The sequence below is a fragment of the Strix uralensis genome, chromosome 23 (genome assembly GCF_047716275.1).
Source record: "Strix uralensis isolate ZFMK-TIS-50842 chromosome 23, bStrUra1, whole genome shotgun sequence".
NCBI lineage: Eukaryota > Metazoa > Chordata > Aves > Strigiformes > Strigidae > Strix > Strix uralensis.
This window is the reverse complement of record NC_133994.1, coordinates 2,829,161-2,850,295: the sequence shown is the minus strand read 5'-3', so window position 1 is coordinate 2,850,295 and position 21,135 is coordinate 2,829,161. Positions and strand designations below refer to the sequence as shown.

The 21,135-nt window shown below is 46.7% G+C and overlaps 2 protein-coding genes across 13 annotated transcripts in view; both read right to left on the bottom strand.

Annotated features, from left to right (window-relative positions):
- Positions 1-1,731: 1,731 nt before the first annotated feature.
- FNDC10 (fibronectin type III domain containing 10) lies at positions 1,732-10,998 on the bottom strand. Of its 4 annotated transcripts, none has more exons than XM_074893089.1 (3): positions 9,928-10,998; positions 4,391-4,548; positions 1,732-1,882 (listed from the first exon to the last, which is right to left on the bottom strand). In XM_074893089.1, exon 1 carries the CDS (start codon positions 10,963-10,965, stop codon positions 10,300-10,302), a length of 666 nt encoding a protein of 221 aa, XP_074749190.1. In that variant the 5' UTR covers positions 10,966-10,998; the 3' UTR covers positions 1,732-1,882; positions 4,391-4,548; positions 9,928-10,299. The 4 variants fall into 4 exon arrangements, 3 of the variants coding, with proteins under 3 accessions (XP_074749190.1, XP_074749189.1, XP_074749191.1); XR_012632065.1 differs by lacking the exons at positions 1,732-1,882; positions 9,928-10,998 and adding exons at positions 2,512-2,671; positions 5,469-5,563; XM_074893088.1 differs by lacking the exon at positions 1,732-1,882 and adding an exon at positions 2,512-2,671.
- Positions 10,999-12,270: 1,272 nt separating this feature from the next.
- LOC141954104 (uncharacterized) overlaps positions 12,271-21,135 on the bottom strand; it is a 56,103-nt gene continuing 47,238 nt past the window's right edge. For 6 of the 9 annotated variants that reach the window (XR_012632094.1, XR_012632090.1, XR_012632091.1 and 3 more), the window contains 3 exons: positions 19,986-20,070; positions 19,623-19,802; positions 18,494-18,606 (listed from right to left, as the gene is read on the bottom strand). Coding sequence is in view for 3 of the 9 variants with exons in the window: in XM_074893291.1 (XP_074749392.1) it covers positions 18,496-18,606; positions 19,999-20,070 (183 nt within the window). In the remaining 6 variants the exon portion in view is untranslated. Of the gene's footprint in view, positions 18,607-19,622; positions 19,803-19,946; positions 20,071-21,135 lie in introns of all 9 variants that reach the window. The other 3 variants (XM_074893292.1, XM_074893293.1, XM_074893291.1) reach the window with 3 other exon arrangements.

Genomic DNA, 21,135 nt, shown 5'->3' with positions numbered 1-21,135 from the left:
CTCATTTAATACAGAGACAAGTTTCCAACATCCAGAAAGAAATTACCCCAAATTTACAATGTAAAGTCTTGTGTCTTCCCATCTCCTTCCAAATATGCCCTATTTCCATACTTCACACCCGTATGATTCCCATTTGCCTGGCAATGTAAGCCACACACTCCACTATTTTGTTTTCAGAATGCGGTTCGAGCAATGGCTTTTTTTCCTGAAAAGCAGTCTTCTGGCCAGTTTTCGTTCTCAGCACTAGGTGGCAGCCAAAGGTTGCAGTGGCTCCGCTGGGCCGGGCCGTGGGCGAAGGATCCGGAGAAGCAGCGTTTGGATGCGGGGATGAACCATCCCTGAGAAGTAAATTGGGTCGACACCTGATCAACCCCATCTCCATGTCTGTGCCCAGAACACTGTGCTGAGGACTCTGGATGAGGCAGACACGCTTTTTTATGCTTAGTCAGGGAATTCTGCACTTTAGGAGTAAACTCTCATGCTTTTACTGAAAAGCGTTCAAATACGAATGGCCAAAACTAGGAGTTATTTCTGTACCCACTGACTGGTGAAATGCACCGATTTCAGAAATGTTTTGCTCGCATACAGGTTAAAATGGTCATGGTACTCCTTGCTCGCCCCAGGCCAATTCCATTTTTCTCTGAGGCTTTCTTCAACTTTTCCTGTTTCCACATCCTTGGGCTTTCCCACCTTGGCTTACTGGCACTATTGCAGCTGACTCCAGCACTCTTCAGTGCTGGAAAAATGGGACAGCTAGGAGAGATGAGAAACCAAGGCTTCAGCAGGACAGAGAGGTTTCCTCCTTCATTCCAGAAAAGGTCCTTTTAGAGCAGTGAGAGGACATTAGCAGATCGGTGAGGTGGCAGCTTCTCTCTTGGAGTATGTAAGGACATTTTTGCTGTCAGTGCAGAAAACAAAGGAAACCAACTCCAACTTGAATGCGCACAGACGCTGAGTACGGAAGTTGTCTGTTAAAATTCAACGCCATGACAATGGCCATGTGCTCTAAGCACAAGTCTGGTCCATCTCGCCGCAGTTCCAGGGCTGAGCGTGGAGCTGAGAAACTGTTGGGTGCCGCTGAGTTAACATAACCGGAGGGAAGTGAATAGTAGTAACAAGAGAGATTGCATTAAGCAGAGACCTGCTCCCCACCTACTGACAATTCCAAAATGAGGAAAGTGAAAGAATGCTCTTCACTAGAAATCTCCCATTGATGCTACTTTGTGCCAGAGCTGGTTGCATAGGCCCCGAGCTGCATCACAGCCAGGATAAATGCTTGGAAATGACTTTTTCTCATGGCCCTCTAGCAATATTTATCTGGTCTCAGCCAGAATGAATTTCTTGTCAACTACCTACTATGAACTGTGATCTGAGAGCAACTGTGACAAAATCGATTTGATATTAAAATGGGAGCAAGTTAAATGGATCCATCAAGATGCTAAGTGCTTCTTGCCAAAGGAACAAGAGTCTTTACATTCTTGCTGAATTCAATATAGCCATTGGACAATTAATATTTTACAGGATCGGGGTCTTAAAAAGTACTCATGAAATTTGGAACTGTATTAAAATGGCAACTGGGGTCTCATCTTCTTTCTGCCTCACTCTGAATACAAGATGAAACAACTAGTAGTGGTGGAATTAAAAACTTTTTGACTATCATGTGGGAACAGCTGTCTAGATCCCCAGTCTGTTCTTCAGATAGTTGCTTACATCATCACTCCACACAGACCTCAGATGCTCCAGAAGCTCTGGCCATGAAGTTGGATCCGTTTAGCTCTGAGATGGTTCGTATCAGGAACGTGCAGTTCACAGGGTGGGAAAGGCATTAAAGATTTAGATTCATTAATATCAGGGTGCAGCTGGTGTGGCCTCTGGGGCTACTCTGTTTAGGGGACAGTATCAGGAAGGGAAAGGTTTTACTATTCTGTAACTATAAGTTTCATCTTTAGGGGGATACTCATTTTAAGTGCTTAACTTCAGGTATTCTGAATTCTCCCCTATCACAAAAAATTTCCTCTGACCACTACTTTATATGAAACTTTTGCATCTAATGGTGATCATCTGAATCATCACCCAAATTAGGCTCCAAAAGCCGCCTAAGACAGATGGTATGTCCGCTGCTACGGCTGCCTCCAGGCCGAGCACGGTATGTACCAGCCCTCTTCTTCCACTCCCGGGTCAGCCACACCCTCTGAGTTTCAAAGGGCCACCTCAGTCCCCTCCAGAGCAATCACAGTGGAGTTGCTGACAAATGAAACAAATTTAGTTACACTCTAGCAAATCAGTGTCACATTCCAGCAGACCCAACAAGCTGCCATCAAGACCGCACACAGCAGGGCAAGCTATTTGCCATGTATTCCTGTGACAGGAAATTTGTAATATAATGGGAGCGTTATATACAAGGACTATTAAAGAATAGTCCAGTTAACTGTTATTTAATTTTCATTCTAATTCTTTTCAGTATTTATTAGTTTACCATTGATTTGTTCTAATAGAGAACTGAGACTCCTACCCTTGTAAGCTTTATTAAGTAAAATACATCATTAGAAAGAGGTCGGCAGAGATGAAACTCTGGAAGTACTTGGGAAGCTGAACTGAATATGACTCCTGCTCCATTTCAGGAAGGCAAAAGAAGAGCGAGAGCTGAAGTAAATATGTAGGACTTAGGCCCCTAAAGAAAATGACAATAAAGAATTCTTATGAGCTGGAGAGGATCAATAGAGATCAATACTGCCTGAAAATAAAAACCAAATTCCTAAACAATACTATCCCAGTGATTAAAGAGCAAAAATTAAATTGGAAAAATCCCTGCTTTGTCTACAAAAATGAAAAATCTTTATAAGAAAAGAATATCTGTTAGGACATTTACAAATGAGCTTTTCCTTAAGGTGTCCACAATTATTTTATACAAACATTTCCAGAAACCTTGCTCCAAAGACAAAAGCTCCAGATACACCTCTAATATTATTGTATGCTGGAATTAACAACTCAAAACACAAAGCTTGCAAAGGTGAGATTATACAGGGCAGACAAATTTAGGACATATATATTCCAAAAGCAAGAACCAAAATAACCATCTCCTGCTGCGTTTATCCCAGGAAAATTTTTATTGCAATAGAGCAGAAATCTGGGACACGGAGACCCAAGATAATTGCCCATTGGTTGCGGTACTCACATGCCTTTGCTTGATCTTAAAAAGTACCCCTAGAGAAACACGGTCCAACAAAGGATATGTGAGCAAAGTACCTCCACCCTTATGTGGGGAAATGAAAAAACAACAAAATTCATAACCTCAAAATTCAGAGGCAGCAGGAATACAGTGATTAAAGGAAGGAGAAGATAACAGGCCATAAGACAAAGTAACCAGCTGAATGTATCTCAGGAATTTTCCTCACACATAACTTAGAGCTACAAAAGATAAAACATCTACAGGCATGTTTTCACACAGATTTTTCAGCTGCATTATAGAATAAAAGGAAATACAGAAAATAAGACAAAGACTAATGACAGATAAAATCACACCAAAAATGGAACACAAAGGAGACAATAAGAACAGTATCTTAAAACAGCGGTGCAGAAACCAGGAAACAAAATACGATTCTTGGTGAAAAAAATATTCTAGTGGTTTTGATTTATAAAAAGCTTAAATAAAATCTATAGAAGGAGTTAGGAAATAAATATACAAAAAGAGACATTAAACACAAGAATAAAAACCAAATGTCTTCTCAGAAGAGAAAAAAGACCTCATTGCAGCACCAGCTCCAGCCAATCTCAAACACTAATGCCTCCTGTTCTCCCACAGGGAGAGGTATACAGCTATACCCAGCCCACTGCAAGGCGGCCGATGCTTTGACCCTAGAGGTCTTCACAGCTCCTCTCCGGGTGCAGACACGGCATGCACCAAGGCTGTGAAGCCTCAGGCCACACATGTGAGGTACGGGTGGGCCCTGTGGAAATTACTGCCACCCAGGCATGAAGCCCCGTGAGCAGACACCTCGACCCTGATTACAGAGCAGGCTCTCGCCTCAGGGTACCAAGGGCCTAGAAATAGGGAGTTCGTGGCTTTCACCCTGCTGACGGGGAGCCAAGCTATGCAGGCTGGCATCATGTGGCATAGTGCCATCAGTGCAGAGACCAGGACCCCACTTACTAGGCGGCCCCACGGCTCAGGCCTCTCAGGAGCTCCTGCTCCCCAAGAAGATGGATGGCGGCATGGTGACTTCCACCCTTCTTCCAGGGTCGTCACTCTCAGTGGTCACAAACAGCTGCAGCACAGCAAAATGCCAACTGAGCAGAGACCACGGCCCTCATTACAGGGAGGCCTCACTGCTCTGGGCAACCAAAGGGTGTGGGAGCACCAGGGAATGTGGATCTGCACCCCAAGGCCTACCTTCAGAGAAGTGCCACTGTCCGGGGTCTTTCTCCTCCATCTTCCAGGACTTGCATCACTGGCCTCGTAAACAGCCTGCAGATTCTTCTCACTTGTTGCTTGCAGTTTCTCAAAAGCCTTCCTCATCTTGCTCACTTCTGCATGGCAGGAGCAGGGAACTGGGAGCAAGAGAAGTACAGGAGACCAGATCAGGACATTGAAGAAACAACTCTATTCCTCAGTCCAGCTGAACCTCACTTAGCGAGGCAGGACTCTGCCTGCCCAGGAAGGGGTGCTTTCTCTCTCCTCAGCGCTTCCTAAAAATATTTTCTGCCCTCCCATTAATATTTTTTTCTCTCTCTGTGCTTTCTGAGAAATTCTCTCCCCATTATCACCTCAGCACTTCCTGAGAAAAGCTTTTCCTTTTGCTCCCCTGAGCACTTCTCACAAATGTCTTTCAGCTCTTTCCCTTTAGTGCTTCCCAGCTAATTCTTTCCTTCCTCCCCTTGCGCTTTGTACAAAAGCCTTTTCCCTCCATCACTTTCCACAGAAAGTCTTTCCCACCACCTCTTTGACATTTCCCTGCAAAACGTCTCCTCCCTCATACATCCAGCACTTCCTGACCCTCCCTCCCCTCAGCACTTCCAGCGGAGCCTTTTCCCGGTTCAGCACCTTCAGCACCTGCTCACACAACCCGTCGCTCTCAGAATCTTGCACAAAAGTTTCGCCCTCCCCCAGCACGTCCTGGGAAAACCTCCCCCTCTTCCCTTGCACTTCCCATAAAACCAAAAACCTTTCCTCACTATTCCCTCGACTTCCCCGACAAAATCCTGCCCTCTCCCTTCCCTCAGCCCTTACGGCCAACCGCTCCCCTCTCCTCAGATCTTCCCGCCTCACGTCTCGCCCGCCGCGCGCAGATGAAGCCAACCCGCGTTTCCCGCCTAAACGCGTCCCCTCAGCGCTTCCCGAGAAAAGCCTTTCCCCCTTCCCTTCCTCAGCGCCTGCCTCTCTCCCGGCAAAACGTTTTTTCCTTCTTTTCCTTCGCCGCTCTTCAGCATAGCCCGCCCATGTTTCTCCCCTCTGCGTTCCCCACTGAAACCTGTTCATCTTCCTCTCAGTCCAGCCTGCAAAAACCTCTTGCCTTGAGCCTTCCCTCAGCCATTCTTACTAAACCTGTCCCGCCGGCTGCAAAGCCCGCTCTTTTGTTACTTCTTATTCTGCAAAGGCACCTTGCAAATCACCTGGTGGTTCTGGGACGTCCGGTTAGTGAATTAATTACCTGAATGTGTATGTCTACTTTTACAAAGGGTCTGTGGGTCAACGCCCAGAGATCTCCTCTGGGAAAGTCTTCACCAAAATCACTTCTGGAGGGGTTTTCTTGGCACATTGTATAAATGCTGTACGGCAGTGTGCCATTATTTACATTTCGGTAAAGCAGGCTTAAAATACTGCCAGTGAATTTTAAATGACAAGCCAAACACTGGGATATGAAGATTTCTGCACAAAAGCCCCATTTTTTCAGGCGAAAACAGAACAAGGGGTTTGGGCAGTTATTTCCCAGATGAGATCAGACAATGTGTAAAGACAGGAGATGCACTGACCAGATCTATGATGAAGCAACACCAGTCAGGGTATATTTGCTCAGGCTAAAACTGCAAAAGACCCTGTCCAGGCATCACTGCTGTAATTCCTAAGCCTTTACCATGAATGTGACACAGTTAACTGTTATCTGCCCCTTTTTTCTCCTTTCAGCCCACTCTTCCTAGCCTTGTCTTAAGACAGACTAAATAGAGCAGCAGTTTGCAGTCTTGTAAGACTACAACTCCAGGTCTCCATGGAAGCAAAATACCAGCTTTCACTTGCACCTCCAAATAAAGCCAAGCAGCCTTTCCTTTTATGTACCACAAAAAATATCATAATGGAATTAAGAGAGATTCTTTGCCTGAGGCACAGACTGTTTCCTCCACAAGATTCAAAGTTGGGGTCAGGCTGAGCTTGAGCTGCTTACATTTAAGCAGTTGTTTTCCTCACATTTAGCACAGGGCAATGAAAAAAAGCTTGTTAACGAGCCTATCACTCTTCATTTTAACTCCTGCAGAAATGGATAAGGCTTTATATTTGTACTGGAAATTACCAGATAAACGCAGGACACCTAAGAGTGTACCATATGGATTTTTAATACCCAGGTACTTGTATAGTGATATGGAGAATGTGTAGTTGTCTCAGAAGCTATTTTCACTTTTTCCCAAAGCATTAGGTGCCGTAACAGCCAGCTTCTTGGCAGTTCATTGCCACTTCTTTATCAGCATATTGCCACTTCTTTAATGCTCCATGGACAGGCCAGGATTGATTTTAACTCTACAAGGTACTCTGCATGTTTTGGGAATTGCTGCAAATACTGGATCTTTCTTTAACTGTGCAGTCTCACAAAGGCTTGTGGGGCTCAAATTAATATCAAGCCTATATACATGTATTTTTCCCCATTATTGCCAAAAAGAAATGTCTATACTTGTGATGGAGGAAATATCTATACTCAAGATGGAGGTAAAACCCCACAATTATCAATGCATCAGCAGATGTTTTGCTTAATGTCACATAAAATGAAATAGGGAATATTCTGATTTTCTTTACCAGACAGCAAGATGCTTTCAGTTAAAACTTACTCCACTGAAAATGAATGAGAAACTATGAGATATTATTTCCCACACCCCATTTATAATGTGTGGAAAGGAAAAAATTGATAAAAATAAGAGAATTACAGAATTTCCTCCACCAGGAATTACATTCTTGTTCTACATATTTTGCTCTTGCTTGTCTATCCTCTGCCCATCATGCTGTTGCAACGCAATCCACAGAGACAGATGCATGAAGATGTGAGATGACTACAAATAACATCTCGTAGTATCTACTAGGTGCTGGTTTAGCAGGTAACTGTATCCTATCAATACTTGCAGAGGTGTCTTATTGAAGAAATTAAATTCGGTGCTCAGTTTCCTCAGACTTACATCAGTGTTACCACAATGAACAGTGCTGGCTGCACACAAAATTAAGTAGCTTGAAACAAAGATGGATTTAGGAGCTAAGGGCAGCCTCATTCAAAGGTCAAATAGGGATCATTTATATTCAAAACCAAAGACACCTGGCTACCATAATTAACGGGTTTAATGTTTTTCACACAAAACTTCACATCCGGCTTCCTCTATCTGAAAGACTGAAGTGATCATCTTGAGTATCGTGCCTCTTTTGCCCCTGCTGTTGGACATGTAGATCACGAGCTCGTTGTACCAGGTGCTGTGACTTCCTGCTTGATAAGAATATTTTAGGCTGGACCAGATGATCTCTCGAGCCCAAGTCTTTTTTTTTTACAACTACAGACAGTACCGTGATCAAGTTCGGGCAGCAGAACGGCCTGCCCAGAGAGGTTGTGCAGTCTCTGTCCCCAGAGGTTTTCAGGGCAACACTGGATACGGCCCTGAGTGACCCAGTACGATCTCCCAACTGACCCTGCTTTGAACAGCAGGCTGAATTAGGTGACCTCCAGAGGTCCCTTCCAACCTGAACTACCCTGTGATCCTATAGTCTAAACCTCTAGTAAACAAAAATCAAGTACTCAGAGAATAAATCTCTGTTCATTTTCCCATTAATGTTGTCATAATTTTACAGTAGGCAATGGAATATCATTATGACCAGTCTTTGGGCCGATTTGCTCACTTTGAGTCGAACAAGATCTTGAACCATTAAATATTTGTGATGTTTCCATTTCTTTTCATTATTCTCTTGATTTATTAAGGTCAACGCCAAGGTGGTACAGGGCTCATTATTTATACATTTAATTTTCACATCTGGCAATTCACGACAAGATGAAGAACAAAACAGTAACACTGGTTGACAGAAGCTGACAAGATATACAAAATCAGTGCCACTCTAATAGTCCTGTGCAGAACTGGCTACAGGAAAGACTGACTTGAAACCTTTAAAAGATCTTTGATCCAAATTTACTTTGTGTTTAAATTCACTGAAGTAAACCTCTAGATACAATTTGTCTTAATGTTCTTAAAAACTGATTGCCTTTTCTTCGAGCAGTCAATCTCCTTAGGGATAAAAAAAGAAAAATGACGCCATCGTCCTTCAATACCAACGAATGACACCATCTTCCTGTTACTGCGATGCTAGATACTGTCAGGCTGCTTAAAGCAAGTACATAGGCAAGCTAATAAAAAGAGAACACTGTAAAATTTATCATATGCTGCATGTGAGAAAGAAAAGAAAGCAAAATAACAAACAGATAAAAGGTATTTCTGCCTGATGAAATACAGACCTCCAGTTTCTCAGCCACTCTCAAATTACTGAAGGGATTATGACTAGGACAAATACTGCATTTTATTAAGGATTCCATATACTTTCTATATTTACCCTTTACTAACAAGTTTCTACTTCACAAACTACTTTCACAAGGAAAAGCATACAGGTCGTTCACTGGTGATAAACATTTACACAAACGGATCACATGTGAAACTGATGTATTTTAACATCAATACCCCCCTACAGAAGAGCTGTTCCCCTACTTTTGCTTTAGGTGCTCAGTTTGAGTGATATAAAGTCATTTTCTGTTACAGCAGTCAGCTACATACACCACCACCAAATAAAAACTAGCTCACTAAATAAATACCCGTCAGATGCGAACTGACTCTATTTTGTGTATATATTAAAGTTCAAGTAATGATCAGCCTAAGTTTGTGTTTTTTAAAAAAACAACCAACCGAACAAACCAACAACCACTAGTTTCAGAGACAAAAACGCTAGGGGAGATACACTTGTCTACGAAGACTACGGGAACAGATACACCAATATAAATGGGACAAATTCTCAGCACTAAGGCACAATAGAATTAATACTAGAATATGGCTAAAACCTTACTTACTACAGCATTGAGTGAGCAGTTAACGAGGAGTGTTCCTATGCTCAAAACGCTTGGCTACAACACCAGTGAGTTCTGTGTTTAAGATGCTTTTACCTTAGTGTAGCTGCACACAGCATTCCTAAAGATGGGGTTTCAGAGGGCAGTGATGGTGCTCATTTACACTGTACTTACTTTATAATTAAGGATCGGTTCATACTTGCACAACAAAATAGAATTTTCATACTAGATTTGTCCCTTTAGCACTGCTCTTTGTGGAAACTACCGATAACGACAGTTCTAAAGGGAGAAAAGCAGGTTTAGTCGGTGTAGGATGTTGATGGTCACTCCAGCCGACCAGAAAGCCCCTGTTGTTTTGGACAGCGGCCAGTCTTGGTCTCACAATTTGTGAACAGCATAAGGCACGATACAAAACCCACTTAAGTCACAAGATTTAGGTGGGCTTTGGATCAAACACATGCTTAGTTATGGGTTTTGTGGTTCCACCGGTCTATTCTCCCACAAACTTTAAACAACATCCCCCCTCAGGAAAAAATTCAAGCACATGTCTAAGAGCAAAAGGGGATTTAAGCATAGGCTTAAAATAGGGGTGTTCTGGAGAGTCTTCTCAAACCAGCCCTCTAGAAGATCTGCCGCTTACGTTTAAAAACAGACACTTTTCTGGCACTTGTGGACCTTTGCCATTGCTTTTAATCCACTGAGATCCCACGAGGGCTCAGGCTGAAGAGCCACCCCAGGAGGAAGAAGAGCTCCAAACACTGAGGAAAACTCGAATCCTGCGAGTTTGGGAAAGGCAAACCCAAGACACCCCAGCGCTTCAAACGAGGCCTTGGGCAAAACCGCTGCGAGAGGAGTTGGGACCCCCTCTCCCCCTGCCCTGCAAGCCCGGGAAAGGCGGCGGCGGGCGCGCTGCAGGCCAACGGGCAGAGCCGGGGCGGGGCCCAGCCCGGCCCAGCCGAGCCCAGCCCAAGGCGTCGGTCCGGTCCCGAGTCCCGGGCCCCGGCGGGCAGCGCTAGGCGCGGCGCGGGGCGGTGGCGAGCGCCGGGCTCATGAGGTTCTCGGTGATGTAGGCCACCAGGAGACAGATGAAGACGAGCATGACGCAGATGGAGCCCCCCACGGCCGTCATGGCGACGACGATGTCCCGCATGGCCGCCGGCTCCACGCGGAACTCCACGCACTGGGCGGGCGGCGCGGGGCGCGGCGGCGCCAGGCGCGGCTGCAGGCAGAGGCGGTACCGCACGCTGCCGTGCGCCTCGGGCAGCAGGTAGTCGCGGCAGGCGGCGCCCAGCTCCACGCTGTCGCAGGGGAAGCGCGTGTAGGTGCCGTCCCAGGAGCAGTTGAGCGCGAAGCCGCGGAGGCCGGCGGCGGGGCGCGGCGGCCCCCACTGCAGCAGCACGCTGCCGTTGCGCAGCACGTTGGCCACCAAGGCGCCGCCCGGCGAGCGGTGGGCGCGGCAGGCCCGAGCCGCGCACTGGAAGCCGCGGGCCGGCGTGCGGAAGCAGAGCCGCCCGTCCGCCGCCCCCTCGGCCCCCACCTTGTACGGGCACCACGGCTGCTCCTCCGCCGCCTCCGGGCCGGCCCGCCGCGGCCAGGCGGGCGGTGCTGGCCCCCTCAGGGCGGGCGCCGGCGCCCCGAGGCAGAGCAGGGCGAGGAAGGGCGGCAGCAGGCTGGGCATGCCGGCCGCCGCGGCATGGAGCCGAGCCGCGGTGCCGGCGGAGGGCTGCGGCGCCCCGTGCGCCGGTTATAAACGCGGGGCTCCGCAGCCCTTCCGCCGGCCGCCAATGGAGAGGCGGCTCCGCCGTTAACTCTCGCTGGGCTGCGGAGCACCCGCCGCGATGGGCAGCGCACGGCGCCGCGGGCACCCGTTCCGCACCGGCCCCGGGCTGCGGGCGGGGGGGGGCCGCAGCGGGCGGGGGGGGCCGCAGCCCCCGGCGGGCCGTTCTCGGGGGCCCCGGCCGCTGCGCACCCCGCTGAGGGCCGGCAGCTCAGCACCACCCCCCCTTCCACAGCCCCCCCCGAACGGGGGCTCAGGCGCTGCTCACAGATGCCGGACACCGGTGGTCGGGGCTGAGGGGGGTGACGCTGCCACCGGGGTCTCACAAACGGTGGAGATCGGGTCCGGGACAGGGGTGTAGAAAGTTACAGAGCTCTCCTCCAGCCGAAGCAGACCTCGTTCAAACAAATGCGGGTTAGGTGGATTTTGGGTTGGGGTTTGGTTGTTTTTTTTTTTTTTTTTTTTTTTTTTTACTGGTTATATCTGCAGACCCAGGCTGTTTAACCCCTTGGGACCAGAAATCCAGAGAAACTCGTGAAGGATGCAGTACAGAGAGCAAGATGCAAATCCCCCAGGGATAAAGCTGTGGGTGTTCAGTGCACGCTGGTCTGACACGCCAAAGGAAAAAGAGACTCCCGTCTTCTACCCACTGCCCTTTTTCCCTCTGCAGCAGGACCAGCCCCCAATCCCTCCATCTGATCTAAAGCCAGCTCTTTGGTTTGCAGCACCGAAGAGGGCTGAGGGAGAGGGAGCAGTGCTCCATCCTAGCATTACACCCTAACGCTTCCTGAACGACCTTGAAAGATTTACACTGAAGTACAGACTTGTCTCAATGTGGAAAGAAAAGATCTCTCATGAAACAATAATATAAATACATACTTAACCTAAGCCATGTTTGAAGATTCTTTGAACAGCTAAAGTGGTAGAACCTGCTTTAAGTCCTGCCTTTTCTAAGTTGCAGAATTCATTCCACACAAAAAAGTATGGGGTTGTTTTTGGTTTGTGTTTTGATCAGGTTTTACATAAGTGTCCTGTTCCAGTTTTTATAACAGAACATAAGCATTTGTCTATATTTAACTTGTAAAATCAAACACTGATCACATCACATGGTTAAACCCCCCAGAAATATGCCTGAACTCTTTGGTGTAGTTTTTCTTCACTGTGTTACCTGTTTGGAAATACAAGATCTACAGATTACTATGCAAGTTTGCTTTAAAAATATTTATTGCCTTACATAAGTTTAAAATATAACAAAAATAAGATTCTGAAACCTGTTTTTATTTCATAGCCTAAACAAAAAACCAAACCCAAATCATACACGTTGGACTTCATTGTATATATATTCAAGTTAACACCTTCAAAGTGTAATTTGCAGCAGTGTGGAACTTGTTTAAATAGTTTTCTGCTGCATTCAACCATCAACATGACCAAACAGTTTCATGTCAGGACAACTTTTCCTGTCTGCAAGACTCACCTTTTTAAAGTAAACCTTTTAAGGAAATCTTTAAACGTAATTTAACAATACCAAGTATTATCTCATTAGTTATTTCCACATCTGGTTTTTAACCAAATTTAATGTTGGGGGTGTCTGCTAGCCTAAAGAAAGTTGCTAGAAATTTCTTGATACCAAGAGGTACCAATAGGAATCAACGGAAAATAGCTTCAGCATAGAAAAGGATGCTGAAGTTGCAGTGATGGCTGCTCTCCTCAGAAAACACTTGGTATCACAGAACAACAGGCGGTGCTGTGCTGCTGAAGGCACTTCTTGGTGGCTGAGGCAAACTTACCTGTGGAATTTGCAGCTAGAATGCAAAACTGAAGATCCAACAGCCCTTCCTGAGAAATGTGGGGGTGTTCAGGAGATGGCTGGAGCCAGACCAAGCAAGTTTTGCCTCCTTAAACATCTCTTAGCTCTGGATTTATTTCCATACTTGCATTTGAAGTGGTAGAAGAGGGAAAACCAAGCTAACCAGAGATACCTCAGCTCACGGAAAGCTGTGGAAGCCTCCTCAAATGTCTCCCAGAATGACTGCCACAGTTACCAGGAACTGGAATAGATAATCATACTCTCCCTGAACCTCTGACTCATGCAAGGCAGTAGTGCACCCACACACTGACTTCCATTTAGCCATTTACATATTATGATCAGAATCACCGGTTCTGTGATTATAGGCTGGAACAGGTTTGTTGTTGAACAGAACAGCGAACTGACCTCAACGATCACAAAAACTGTTGGGTATATCCTTGTGCCATCGCTGTCATGCTCAGACTTACAGGCGTACCCTTGAACTGGAGACCCACAGTCGTCTTTATAACAAGACCTCTGGATAAAAATATTCCTTTGATTCCCAGATTTTCTTCAGGCACATCAATGTAAGGATACAGAACACGCCAACCTGTCAGCGATACTTACGCCTACCTCATCTTTTCCACGTATCTTGATAGTCTCTAACGCTAAAGCAGCACAGAGTTCAGCAGAATTGGCAGGCTTCACTCCAGGGGTGGTCAAGTGTAAAATGGCACCAAGAGAGATGTGGGTTGAGGTGAAGAGACATATATTACTGCGAGGTGCAAAGAAGGAATGAGCACTGAAGGATGTTCATTCCCTGGCAGGCCTATACTCCATCAGTCTAGGTTCGATTTGTATTTAATCCCTAAGTTCTACAACAGCCAGTCTCACTCAAACTATACAGAATATGAACAACAGTCATCCTTAGAAACAACTGCTACTCTTAAGCAAGTCATATATATAATTAGAAATGAGGGGACATTCTTGGCTTGGGGATATGCAGACAGTTCACACCTGCAGTATGCAAGGGTTTAGAGCATTTTCTCCTCCAACTATTTCAGATGTCTTAGAGAAAACATCTCATTAAACTCCCATTAGATTGTCACATTTTAACCCCTAAAAATGCCATGTAAATGAATGAGCCTAATAATCCTAAACAGGTTTCCAAGTAAGAAGTGGATTACAGAGAAATAGGCTTCATTAAACAGAGATTTCATTTAACTAATCCACAGGCATATGTTTTCCTCACCCAAGCCTTTATTTGTAATGGCAAAGAATGTACTATTAATCCTCATCATCTGGCTAAAGATGTGGCCAAACCACTTAATATTTTGACATCAGTGAACCCCTGGAAATGTATTTGTTTACAGAAATCTAATCTACATCATTTTCCTGGAGTCCAAAGGAAAATAAATAGCAATCCATCAAAAAAATTGCACCACTACAGGTTAACTAACTTTATCCTGGACTGTGTCCTTTGACCTTGCACTATGTTTCTAAGCAAAAGATGATTATTTATGCAAGAGACAAGCAAAAACACATGCTTTGGCTTGGTCAGTCTGCCAGCACTGGCTTCATACGAATACTCTGTCTCATTCTTTGCTCTCTTAGTAATCCAGCTGTTTCCTAAAACCTTCTTCTGTGCCCCAGTCTGCAATAAAACTCAGCCTGGACTTCTCGGGTATATGGCTTCAACAGCTCACTGCTCGGGCAAAACACTAGTACTTGCTTTAAGCAGTCAGCCCTCAGGCAGCATATCAAAATTGCTTTACAGGCCTTTGGACAGACCCAACACCACAAGTTTTCTGCTTTTCTGGTTCTCCTCCACTGGGTTTATTGTCTCCTGTTTCATCTCCTGTTAGAGGAAACAGTGAACTAGTATTAAAATGGGGGCAACTTGCTATAGGCCAGGCAAGGAAGAACTGACCACTCACAGCTAATGAATTTATGCAACACTCTGCTAATTTTAGTCTTGGATACAGCCAGGGCAGACAATCCCTAGAGCAGAGATGCTGAGCTCTCAGCTAAGGGCAGCATGCGACATATGGTGCTAAAGCATTCTCCTAGCAGGGAGCTTTACATTTAGAGCTGAGTCGCTGCAGCTCCCTCCAAGTCATAACTTTGAGGATTACTCATCCTAGACATGCAAAAGCAGAGAATTTGCCTCCTAATTTAGATAGCTCCTGCAGTCTCTCTGAATCAGCATGCAGTTGCACCCCAGTGGGGTTCTATTTCCAGCACCTGATTCACTTCCAGCAAGGGCTGAACTTACGTACTCTGACAGTCACAGGCTAAGAGAAGTGTGGAAGAGGGGTGAGATGCAGCAGCCATGGCTGTACCACTACCTCCCTGGGACAGCCTGGGCAAGCAGCTTTGGTGCTTGGGCCACAGACTGTGTTGGTGGTTGATCCTGCACTGACCTGTGAAACAGTAACATCTTACCAGCCCAGCTGAGAATTGGTGGCATTTTTGATCAGGATGCATCCGAACCGATAACTGCAACTCCAGCTGATCTATTCAGAATGTGCTATTTATAGCAGACAGTGGAGGCTGGGAAGTATCACACCGTACAACAAGGTTGGTAACACAAAGCACTAATGCAGCATTAACCATTTCAGGTCATTTTGGATATTTTAAATTCCATTCTAGTTTTGCAGTGAGCTCCTTAATGTGCTACATGAGCAGCTATGGCACTTGGCTAATGGACCTTTTTTCCTAGACTCCCTGAAACTTGCTTATCCTGCCCACAAAGACACCAAGAAGTGTGATGGGTACAGAGCCCCCAGATCAGTATTTGTGTTCCCTGGAGATCCAGGTGCACACTGAGGCCTGGATACCTCTACACTTAAAGCGGGCTATTCTAGGGAGTGATACAAAATGGAAAGATCAAAAAAACTCTTTATAAATTAGGTTTTGCTGAAGCTCTCAAATGAAATAGCTTAATTTAAATAGGAGCTGGACCACTCTGGATTTCTGATCCAGGAGAAAGCTGAGAGAAAAAGAAGAGCAGTATACAGAGAATGCTCTGCAGATTGAATGCTCCTTTCCAGGCCTGAGAAAGCTCTTCTCATCTGAAGTGGTGGCTTGCAGCTGAACTGCTGCTGACAAACAGCTCTACAGTGGCCGTGGCTGGGGTGCTTTGCCTTTGACTTTAACTTAGCTGAGATAAGGTGCCTAGGCACAGCTGCAGACAGAACTCTGTAGCCAGGGGCGCTCTCAACTCATGTCCTCCCAAAAGCTACTATCATCAGTATTCACCTGTGAGGAGTTCTGTATTCTCACATGGTTTTGGAACACACAGTTCAAAACGGTTGCAATGAGGCTCTTTGTTGTCTGGGGTGCACAAGTACATCCTCCCCAGTTCCAGCAAGAAGCAGATCAGGTCTGTGAGGTCCTAACAACGCAATTCTACTGGACTCTGTGATAACCAGCAGTACCATCCAGTTGACCTGATGCTGTAGGTCTAGAAAGGGCAGCATCTGCAAAGGCAGATTTCTTGCTGCTTCCACACAAAGCAAGCAGAGAGCCAACCACATTAACTACTCCACTATACCCCAGGGTTTGACCTGCACAGCTGATTGTGCTGGTAAGAAACATAAGCAGAATAAAAATGAAGAACCAAAAAGTCCTATGACATGTTCATTTCAAGCTCCATTAGAACTAGTGGAAGAAAAAAATCAATACTGTCTGAATAAAAAAAGACCAAATTTATTTGGAGATATTGTTTTTTTGAAGTGTCTAGAAGTCCTTACAAGATATGTCCCTAAACAAGGGATTAAAAAAAGCTTAACTAAGTCAACTAGGGAGCAAAGATCTCTCCTTTGATCTTTTATCAGGTCGCGACATTCAGCCACAAGCTGCGTTTGATGAGTGAGGTCCCAGAGTGCAGGACATCTGACATGGTGACAAAGTAGGAGACAGCTCAGATGCACGGGTCTTGCACAAGGTAGATGTGACAGCTCTGCCCTGTTCATATGACTAAACCAGGTCCCAGGCTTTGAGATACCATGATTAAGCCCATACTCCTTTCAGCTGCCTCCATTTTAAATTCCAGGGACTCCAGCTGACTCATCCCCTCTTTCTATCTGAGGTCAGGCAAAATGTGTTTTGGAGACTAAGCACAGCACCACAGATTTCAATCTACTGAATCAACAGAACACTAGAAATACCCAACTTGCTGGTTAAAAACCAGACCTGTCTAGAAGGAGCAAAATTTATCTTAGCTCCCTGTCAAATGCTGGGAGACTGGAAAGAAGCTGAACAGGATGGAATTGCATTAGTCAGGCTCCAAATATTCCTTCGTGTCTACCATCATACTCTTTTTTTTTTTTTTTTTACCTCCTGTGCACAAAATTTCATCCTGAACAAGCCTTTCATGCTTGCTTGGGAATCCTGAACAACCTGGGCACCCTAGGGAGGTGCCAGAAGCTGAGTGCGTGTCAGGAAGATAGGGAGGAGGTTATGGGTCTGAGGGGCAGCTGCAGGCTGGCATATGCTCCGAAACATTCCGCCGAGAGCCTGAGGAGGGCAGAGTAGGGACAGCTCTGCCGGGATGCTGCAGCTCCATCACGAATAATAGTAATGTTTGAGCAAACACACCCCTCACAGAAACGGATGTCTGCTCCTAGCCTGCTGCCTGCATTTGAGACCTTTAAGCAGTGGATAGTTTGGCCCTTCCCAGAATCTGTTCCTGTCCCACTGGGGGCATCCACACCACCAAAACGCTACACAAAGTAAAAAGAACTTCCCATCAGAGGGACTGGCACCATGAAGCACTTCATTCACTGCAGCTGCTGACCTGCGGAGGTTTCTGCAGGGTCGCAGTGGTTTCGGGGTGTGGCAGTCCCTGTCACCATGGCAGAAGAGCCTGCCTTCGCTCAGGCCAGCCCCCGTCTCCAGGAACCCAGGGTGCAGCGGCAACGGCAGGACAAGATGCACAGCATGAGATGGAGAGGCTCCAAGCCCAGCAGGACAGTCACAGCTCAAAGCCAAGGAAAGGAGGAGAACTCTACCGGGTTCCACTCTGAGTCACTGGGAAGGGTCTCTGCACCAGGAAGAGGATCCAGACATTCATATACACACACACACACACGCTGGTTCTGTTGGTGCTCGTGGTCAGCTATCACCCTTGCATTACTCCAGACAAAAAGCAGGCTAACTTCCTCTCCACCTTACTCTGATGGGAGCAAAGACTGTTTTAAAGAAACACTACTGAGCAAAATATTTTATGAAGATAGATTCCTTTGTATTAGCAATCAGTTGAGTAAGTCCAAGGACCAGTCCAGGCACCCCTCTGCTGCCCAGGGGGTTAAAAAAACATAAGAAAAACTCTCAAGTGTGGGAGGGGATAGGGAAAACAAGAGGGCGAAGAACACAACAAATCAAAAAGTGCTTCTAAGAGAAGCAGCAGGATAAAATCACCCCTACAGTCTGAGAGCACTTCCATGCTATTGACCGGAGAGGCAGCCATGGCCCCGCACGCGTAGATGGAATGCACGTCTGCAAGCACCCTGCTCAGTGCCTGCGAAGACAGTTCTCTCCTCCTGCCTTTGCCTGTTCTGGGCAGTGTTTAATACAGGAGCCAGTTCCCAGAAGGAGTTCCCATCTCCTCATTCCTAGCATATTCCATTTGCCTTCATCTTTCAGTAGTAGATGTCCTTCTTGCCATCAGCTCCCTGTATGCCTGCATGGTCCTTCTGGTCTTGGACAAGTTCCAGGTCATCATTGTCATCCACCTCACCTCCATGATCCTCCTGGGTGCAGAGGGAACAGCCAGGAAGGAAAAGTCAGCAAGGCCTGGAAAAGGAGATCCTGACTACCAGCACACCACGCTGCTTCTGAGTACAGCTGTTCTACCATACAGCCCAGCTTGGGAAACTCAGGAAAACAGGGAAGAATCCATCTCTTCCAGGGACCTTTAGGGGTCATTGGCAAGCCACTTAGCCAAGACACAGGGGTAAGCAGCCTGTGTTACCATCACCAGCCTGTTCGTTTTAAGCACATTTAATATCCTGACATTACAATGCCATTTTAACATCTCGGCCTGTTGCCACTGCTCCACGAGTAGAAGGTATCCTACATCCACCGCATTTAAAACTCTAACAAATCCCACCCGTGATGTGCAGCAGCCAGCACAGCCTCCTTGGGCACTTTTAGGTCCAACTACCCAGTGTACAAGCCAGGTTCTGCACCTAAGGCAAGGATAGCTCCTGACATCAACTTTGCTCTGCCCACCCCTTATTTCCCCACCCCCTTTGCTCCCAGCAGACAGCCCAAACCCTCCGTTCCTCAGCCATCATGTAGGAACTGCAGAAAGAGCCATCAGCAACCACTCACAACGGGAAAGGAGTGGAAGAGGATCCTTCACTTGTATTTATGTGAGCCAGAAGGCACCAGGGTGATCCTCTCTAGTACTCATGCTCTCGACCCTTGGTGGCCTCCAATCTTTCTCCTAGAGGAATGCCAACTTATCACTGACTACAGTAGTCCTGGGGCTCAGACACAGCAATAATACCTGTTTTCAGGCAAACAGAGGAGCAGTTGCTTCCTGGCAACTGTGGCCCCACCAATGCACCACCTCCCACCCTTGCCTTGGGAGCGGGACATCACATTCTTCTGCCACCCCTACTTCTGTTCGACTTGCTGGCTGTAACCCAACAACCCTTCTCAGAGCACAGGTGTAGTTCTCCCCAGCTCTTCCACAGACACAGGACAGACCCAGCAGGACCTGTGCAGCAGCAAACTACAAGGCTCCCAGTGAATGTCTCACCACAGGAATAAACCCAGGGTGACGCTTGGAGAAACACATCCTGATCTTGTCTAGCTGCACCGGCACAGCTTGAGGTTCACCCCAGCTGCTGGTCTGTAAGCAGCTCACAGCTCAGTCGCCGCAGATTGATACAGAAGGAAGTGAGGAGGGGAGACAGAGCATGAAGGGTACCCTGAACACCTGAAAAAGGGAGCAGGGGTAAGCGGGCTCCAGGTTTGTTCTGGAGACCCACCTCACTGAGCAGGCAGACACAAAACTGAAGTCAGTGCTCACATCTGGTTTCCTAAAAGCTGAGTCATACTCAGCTCCAGGCTACCAACATACCCAGGTAACAATCACACCAGAGAGGGAAAGAGGAAGAACCTTGGTGTCGTACAATTTCTTGCTCCTGATCTTCTTGATAGTCATCCATTGGGTCTTCCCTGGGCTTGGCAGGTCTGCCAGCATCCTGAAAAATACAGAAGGTCAGACACAGTTGACAGTGCCCCATGCTACTTCCATTCCCTGTCAGGGATACAGCTCTCGTGCATTAGAGCCCCAGGTCTGGAAGACCGGGCTACAGATCAGGAATCGGGGAGCAGAGACACAGTGAGGCAACCCAAAGCCCATTTGTACTTTCTCCATCCAGTCTCTCTTCCCACCTGCTGGCAGCAACTGCCCAGCTCCTTCCACTGTGGAGAGAAATGTCTCTCCCACAGCAGGAAGGTCCCTTGCACATGCTGCTGTTGCATCAAGTCCCAGGGCTGCAGGGAGTCTGCTCATTCTTTAGGGCAGAGCTTTAGGGTGCGAGCACAGCCCTATCTGAAAGTCAGGTTATTTATGTCACTAATTCTTTCCACATTTTCACTACTCTTAAGGAGGTGTTGCCTTGTTGGTGCCAGCATCTCTGATTTAATTGGCCTGGATTTCATTTTTTTTTTTTTTTTTTAAAAAACACCTCACTATTAATCATGATTTTAGGGTCTGACAGATAAAACACTCATTTTTAAAATAAGCAACACTCAGCTGCCTGTCAAAACAAGATAACATGTCCCTGATGCAGAGTCTGGCTTCAGACAACAAGAAGCACTTTGCAAAATAAATGGATTCCATCCACAAGCAAGCAACCAAGGAGGCAGAGCTCTCACGTGTCGTCACTGCTGCCAAGAGCCCGCTGTGTGCCCACCCCAGGAACAGCAACGGCTGCATTGACCAGAGCCCGAGCACAGGCCCGTATTATTGTCTCTGGTTTGGGTCTCTCAAGGGCTTGAAAAGCCACAGCAGCTCTGCAGAAAGAGCTGCGGAGCAAGACATCTCCTTCTCAACGCTTCTCCAGCCACGCAGGCGCTGCACATGCTAGGGCTGACTTCAACAAGCAGTGAGGACAGGGCCAGAACAAGTTCTGGTACTGATCAACCCACCGATTCTCACTCAGAAAGAGGTTTCTCCTGCCTGCCATATCCTTGCAGTGGGATTATGGATCCATCCAGGAACATGATGCTCTCCTTTGAGTCCTTAAGCTCTCTGCCTCCCC